The sequence below is a fragment of the Atta colombica genome, unplaced genomic scaffold (genome assembly GCF_001594045.1).
Source record: "Atta colombica isolate Treedump-2 unplaced genomic scaffold, Acol1.0 scaffold1, whole genome shotgun sequence".
NCBI classification, from domain to species: domain Eukaryota; kingdom Metazoa; phylum Arthropoda; class Insecta; order Hymenoptera; family Formicidae; genus Atta; species Atta colombica.
The window spans coordinates 3,049,651-3,056,741 of record NW_017259183.1 but is presented as its reverse complement, the minus strand read 5'-3'; the positions used below and the strand labels follow the sequence as shown (position 1 = coordinate 3,056,741).

Genomic DNA, 7,091 nt, shown 5'->3' with positions numbered 1-7,091 from the left:
ATATATATACTGTCATTACTTGATTAGTAATACTTAAATATTTATATAGTAATTTTTTAACTGTTTTTTATTCAATTTATTTATTCAGTTAATTTATTTTACATGAACTATGATTAAGAATTAAGTTGAAAGTGATTTTGTAAACTTTTGTTTATAATTGAAAATAATTTTATTTGAAACATAAAATTATCTTTGTATGGAATCTGCGCTCGCTTGTCGCTCCCTTGTTTTCTCTTTGCTAAATCATCAAAACTATAATCAAGAGTATGTTATTGTAATAAATAATACATATATGGTGAGAAAAAATTTAGATATGATAATACATATAGCCATTTACAACAACATTTAATAGCCATTTACAGCAACATTTAATAATTCAAGTTTAAACTTCAGGAAATTTGATTGATCGTTCTTAGTAAAAATTGAAACAATTCTATTCACTTTAATTAACAATTTTCTAAATCTTAATCGACAATATAGCAGGTTTAATATAATATAATTGTTTTTCATAATTACATTTTATCATCAGAGCGGGGACTAGGATATAATGAATGAGACACTTGCCTCATGTAAAATATTTAAAGGGGCGCAAAAATAGCAATATAAATTTCTATATATTTTAACTTATTCACTAACATACAATAACTATGTGAATCTGCCATTGAGTGTTAACTATGTATATTAAGTAAAAATGAAATATATGTAAAGATAACATTTCGATAAGCTAATTGACAATTTTGCGACATCAAAACACGAAAAGTATTACTTTAAATGAAAAATACATTTTTTATACGAGAATTAAAATATTATCATAGAACCAAAAAATTTTTTTGAAATAAACTCAAAACAAAATAGATGTTTCTTATAGATTTTGAATCACTAAATCCAAAACCGTTTTGCTCCATAATTACCTCCAGTTTTTTAAATAATCAGAAAAATGATAGAAAATCTAAAAATTAGAAGAAACATTTGAAAAGTGTAAAAATAATTATGACATTAAAAGATGGTTGTAGAACTAATTTAAATATATTTTGATAAGCTAATCTTCGAACGGCATACTTATTTTCAGCACCTTCAAATGGCATACATAAGTCATTTCGACTCGATATTAAAGTTTTTAAAGTGCTCGAAAAATTCTGTAAAAATTCGCACATCTTTAAGATCTCTCTACTAAATTATTCTGCTACATAGATGTTGGAAAAAAAGTTGGAGTGGCATAAAATCAGGCGCGCAGCTAGGGTAACTCCGGTATATACGTCGCACCTATCAAAAACTTAATTTATTAAGTGTTATTTACTATGTTTAAAGTAAATGAATTATATCAGTAAAAACTTCGTGCTGTCTACTATTATAAAAAAAATATTAGAAATTTGAAATATTTATATTTCGTATTAAAAAATGAACTTTGAAACCTTTGCATTTTTGCCGTATATCCGATAAGGATGGGATATGTCTATTCATAGGGGGTATGTACGGCTCATGAAAAATTTACAAATAATGCATATAAATAAGAAATAACATAAACGTGACACAATAACTTACAAAATCCGTTTATAAAATTTTATTAAGGAATAAGAATAATAAATATGTATATGAAGTAATAAATAATAATTACAATCTTCTTACATGTATTACAAGTGTTATAATACACTTGAGATACATATTTTAGGTAATGCGGTTATTGCATTTAGTGCACTGAATTCAATCTGCGCACTTTGTATGCTTTGAGCATAAATCCCGCCCGCTAAACAAACCGTACATCCTAAACAGGTGGGATATACAAGATAATAAATTAAACAAAGAATACAAGAGCAAAGTACTTGTATTTTGTTATAAACATGTTTTACTATTCCTCATGTATCACGAAATAACTACTAAGTCTTTTGCACGTCCTGCAGTAATCATTTTATGTAATCATTATATAGATTATAATTTATGATGCTAACTTAATACAGTGACAAATCGATTCAACTCGTAATAATTTCATTAATATTAACAGTAAGAAATTGAAATCGTAACATTATACTAATATAACATAAAAGCAAAGAATAATTGTGAGAAAATTACCCACTCTTCCTATTTTTTCTGTGGCGTAAAATCCCAGCGCGGCGTATTTATCAGAGTTATCCTATATGAGAGATAAGAATGTAAGAAATTGCATGGACACGCAAGAAACAAAAAATTTATTTTACTAATAATATCAAATATTGTAGCCAAGATTGTAGTCTAACACATCATAAAACAATTTCAATTAATATAGCATTGTATGACAAATAGTCGATTTGCGTGAGTTATAGAAATCCTTTCAGAAATGGATTTTAATTGTTACTTTTGAAATATAAATTATGCAAGTTATGTAAGTTAGAAAATTAATAGATTAGTTAGTTTTTGCCATTTTTACATGCAGATATTTTTAAGTTTAAAAAGAATATTTTTTTAATACTTTATAACATTTTGAGATTTCAGCTATACTTAGGGCTTACAATAGAGCAATGTTTGGCATCAGATGTAATTTTTGAGCCAATTTTCGAGATGACTTACAATTATTTCTTCCACTAGTGTCAATCAAATTCAACAGCCGAACCACTGATTGCTTGTAACGCAATAAAAATTTTTCCTAGTTTTTCTACTTCTTTAACTTACCAAAATATAAATCAGTTCTATAATTGCATTTTAATATCACATTTTTATTTTTGCTCTTTCTCAAATTTTTTATCACATTTTTATTTTTGCTGTTTCTCAAATTTTTTTTCAATTTTTACATTTTCATCATTTTTCTCTAAAAATTATCTAAAAAAACATGATAGAGCAAAAAAGTCGGCTTATAAATTTGAATTCAATGACTCGAAATAATAAGAAACCAACTCTGATTTATTTTTAAAAAAATTTTTTGTAGTCCTGTGATTATGTGTTTGTAACATACGTATATACACGTAATCTGTACTATGTTTATAACGTATATATTTGTATATGTGATTATGTTCCTGTTAAATTAATATGAATATTAAATTAGTATTAAATATCATTAATTAATATTAGTCTTTATTAAATTTTGGACGTCAAAGTCTCTGTCTAGTCTCGGCTCTGTTTATCATCCACATATAGAGATCGAAACTGTATACATATACATGTACGTAATACGCGCAAAAAATATATAATATGGAAATGTTTACCTGATATACTAATCCAATTAAAATATTACGCCTGACAAGATTTTTTTTTATGTTTTTTTTTTAATTCTTTAAAAAGAAAATATTACAAAATTATTATACAAATAAATTATTATACAAAAAATTAAAAACAATTAAAGAATCATATCACAAAGTTTAGTTTTCATTTTTGTCTTCCATTTGTTTTGAATATTTTATGTACACTTAATCACTTATATATTTAGTAGATCTGTGGATAATAAGAAAAACTTTGACGCTTTTGATTATTTTTATATTACATTGTATGTGAAAGATTTGTAAATTAATAATACAGGGTTGATGCATGTATGCATATTTATGAATATCTGATAAGTAATCTCTCTTGTAAATAAATATTTCAAGATTTTGACGCTATTATTACGATATAATATTATAATGATGATATTTCAATTAATATAACCATGTTGTAATATATAAAATATAATCCTTATATTATTGTATGTATGTATGTATTAGCATAACATTCTTAACTGCGTTCAACAAAAATGTATGGTATATATCGTAATGACTTGGAAATAATATTTTAATTATTGATTATAATTTTATGAAACTTGAAACAAAAACGTAAATACGTAAATAATATTTCATTGTAATACTTTATAGAACACTTTGCAAACTTTTATAGTTTGTTACTTCTAAATTATTTCTAAATAAATTATTTCTAAATTAAATCAAATTTTTAATGTTTATGTTGCATGGGATGCAAAAAAGAAATTTTCAAAGCATTGTTATTCTTCGCAAAATATTTTTAGCAAGATCGCGCATAATCTTATCAAAATATCTCTACTTAATTAGTCAAATGCCAAAACTTTCTCTTGATTAGTAAATAACAGATATTATATTGTAACTATAGGACGTAAATTATACATTAAATAAGTTGAATATATGCCAAATGTTCTTGGTCGATTAAATTTTCAATGATGACCATTCTAATATATTGACTATAATCAATTTTTAGAGAAAGGCTATAACATGTAAACATATAGCGTTTATAAATTGTGTTACAATATCATGATCTCATTAGATATATGAGGTAAATTAATTGACATTTAAATATACTTCAAACATACTTCGAAATGTAAATTTAATGTCTAGTATATTAAATAATTATATAATTTCAATATTAACTTGAAATTATAAAACTTAAAACTATAAAACTATAAATATAACTAGAATATTATCTTATTTAAATTATATGTATTTATAATTAATTATAAATACAACTCTCTCTCTCTCTCTCTCTCTCTCTCTCTCTCTCTCTCTCTCTTTCTTAGAAAAATAATATTTTAAATGTCGCTAGAAATGTTTTTCGAATTTAAGATAAATTATGAGATGAATAAATTATAATAAATTATGAATATGTGTATAAGAAATGTATGTGTATATTTCAAATGCAAGATATCATATAGAACATAAAGAACTTTTACAATTTACTTTTGTAAATTGTACTTACAATTGTAATTACAATTTAATGTTATGTCATACATTAATAAAAACAGACATTAATAGTAATTTAATGAGAATTTTTAATATTAATACATGAAAAATATGAGCAATACATAGTAGACAATCTTTATAAAATATATAATTATATTTATATGTATACATACTATTTTGTTCGGTTTTTATATTTCGGTTGTTATTGTTATATAAAGTTAAGTTTATTAAGATTGATATAATCAACATGTTGTGCGTATGGCAGTAATCTATTAATACATCTATTAATAGATTAGATATTAATTATATAATTACACATAACACACAGTAGATAAATTATTAATAGATAATATATTAATCCATATTATTAATAAAAGAGAGAAAGAAAGATGATTCTAAATTCATATTAGTATTTATTAAATTCATATTTAGTATTTATATATTTTATTGTTTTCATAAGTTAAAGGATTAACTATAATTATGATGAAAATAAACGACAATCGATATGATTTTCTTCACATTCGTCGCTGTTTGCTTCAAAATCCTTTCTAGATGGTAACCACGCAATCATTCGATGCATATAATTCTGCAATTTATTATTAAGAGATGTTTGCACTGCTTTTATGATCGGAGATGATTTGCATAGTAATAATCGAATGCAAGCAGAATCAGAGCCAATCATTCTCGCTATCAACTGATTTGGTAAATTCGGATTTTTTGCTTGCTCAACTAAGTTTCGAACCTATTAAACATAATTTAAAAAATTTGTGCTTTATGGATATATTTTAATTGTAAATGTATTTCAATTACGCGTGTATGTAATTAAAGTAGAAAAGTTCAAATATTAATATTTTTTCGTACAACAAATCAAACTAACCAAGACTCCTTATAAATCAAAGAACAGGAAAAGATATAGGCAGTAGAATTCAAGTGCAGAAGACGTCGCGCAAATAATATATCTATGAAATGTGAAACTTCTTTATTCACTAAAATAAGAATGCGCGTCCTTATTTTCGGGATAATTAATTATAATCTTAAAGTTTTTTGATAAATTAGTTTTTCATATTCTCTATTCCAACATTTCCATCATTTCCTTATTTTCGTTCATTTTTCTTTCTTCTTGTCCTTTCACTCTTTTTGTATTTAATTTTAGCATTTGAATTTTCGAAGAAGGGGAGCTTACCATGACAGAATAATTTTTATTTACAATTTATTTATGTTAGTTTGTGTTGTCTCTGAGGAGACACTCAAAAGTGAGCCGAAACATATAAGCGTGTTTTAGTAAATAAAGAAGTTTCACACTTCATAGATATATTATTTGCACGACGTCTTCTGCGCTTGATCCTTACTGCTCGTATCCTTTCCAGTTCTTTGATTAATATTTTTAATTAATATTAATTTTATATAATTGTGTCTTTCATTTATTATTTAAATCAAAATTGAAATCTCTCTCTTTTATTAGGAGTGTGATTTAATTTTTAGGGTTTTGCGCGCACGCAAGAACTGACACTAATATTATAATATGATAATGTAAGAAAATGCCAACGTGAGCTAACACTAGTTATTCGTGTGTAATAATACATATATTGTAATACATATAAGAAATGACACTTAATGTAAGTACTGTCGAAGATATTCCAACAGCTATTATTTCTTAATGCTTTAATATTACTCTATTATATTTAGCCGTTTAATAATAATAAATGCAGTAAACATCGTGTTTACATCATTTTAAAGATGCAGTTTCCTAAAAAGCTTTTTCAATATGCATTGCTTTTGTTTGTTAATCAGAAGAAAACGGCAGCTTAAGGTGATAGAATTCTGAACTTATGATGACGTTGTTCCATCAATTAAGACATAAATATCATTTCTGTCGATTTAAAAGTGATGATTTCAATATTAACGACAAAGGCTGGAAAATGCAAATTTGCAAGTATTATTGAACGAAAATTCAGTACACTTCAGTCTACTTCAGAACTTGCCAGAGAATTAAATGTTGAAATCGTTAAATTAGTAAACATTTACATAATATATTAAATTTTTTTTTAAATAAATCAATTTTTGACAAAAAACCCTCAAAATTAAATTACACTCTTAATATATATATTTCAATTTATAACGACTTACATTCTTATTTTTATTTTCTAAAGTAAATTTTAACGGATCCCATGCCAATTCTTCGTTGTCCATGCTTCTAGAGATGTTATTTTGCGACGATTTCAATCCAAAAAGCGTACTTATCTGTCAAAGTAAATAATCGAAACATCTTAAATTTTATGAATATAAAAAAATATCGCAAACGCACGCACGCACATTGCTGTATAATAATTTATATCTTATTATATATATATTTACCATTTGTGCAAGAAATACAACACTATTGACTGCGATTGCTGCGATTTTTTGCGAATCAAATCCAATGAGTCGAAAGAATGCAGAAACAAA

The 7,091-nt window shown here is 25.0% G+C and overlaps 1 protein-coding gene across 1 annotated transcript; it reads right to left on the bottom strand.

The window, feature by feature from the left end:
- Positions 1–5,124: 5,124 nt before the first annotated feature.
- On the bottom strand, positions 5,125–6,836 carry LOC108694118. The gene is made up of 2 exons (XM_018203411.1): positions 6,774–6,836; positions 5,125–5,388 (listed from the first exon to the last, which is right to left on the bottom strand). Exons 1-2 carry the CDS (start codon positions 6,834–6,836, stop codon positions 5,125–5,127), a joined length of 327 nt encoding a protein of 108 aa, XP_018058900.1.
- Between the last annotated feature and the right edge of the window lie 255 nt (positions 6,837–7,091).

Excerpts from the sequence above, each read along its gene's own strand:
- LOC108694118 (XM_018203411.1), bottom strand. The coding sequence starts at position 6,836 with ATGGACAACGAAGAATTGGCATGGGATCCGTTAAAATTTACTTTAGAA. Across the intron at positions 5,389-6,773 it reads TAGAAAATAAAAATAAGAAT|GTTCGAAACTTAGTTGAGCA; the intron begins GTAAGTCGTTAT and ends TATGTTTAATAG.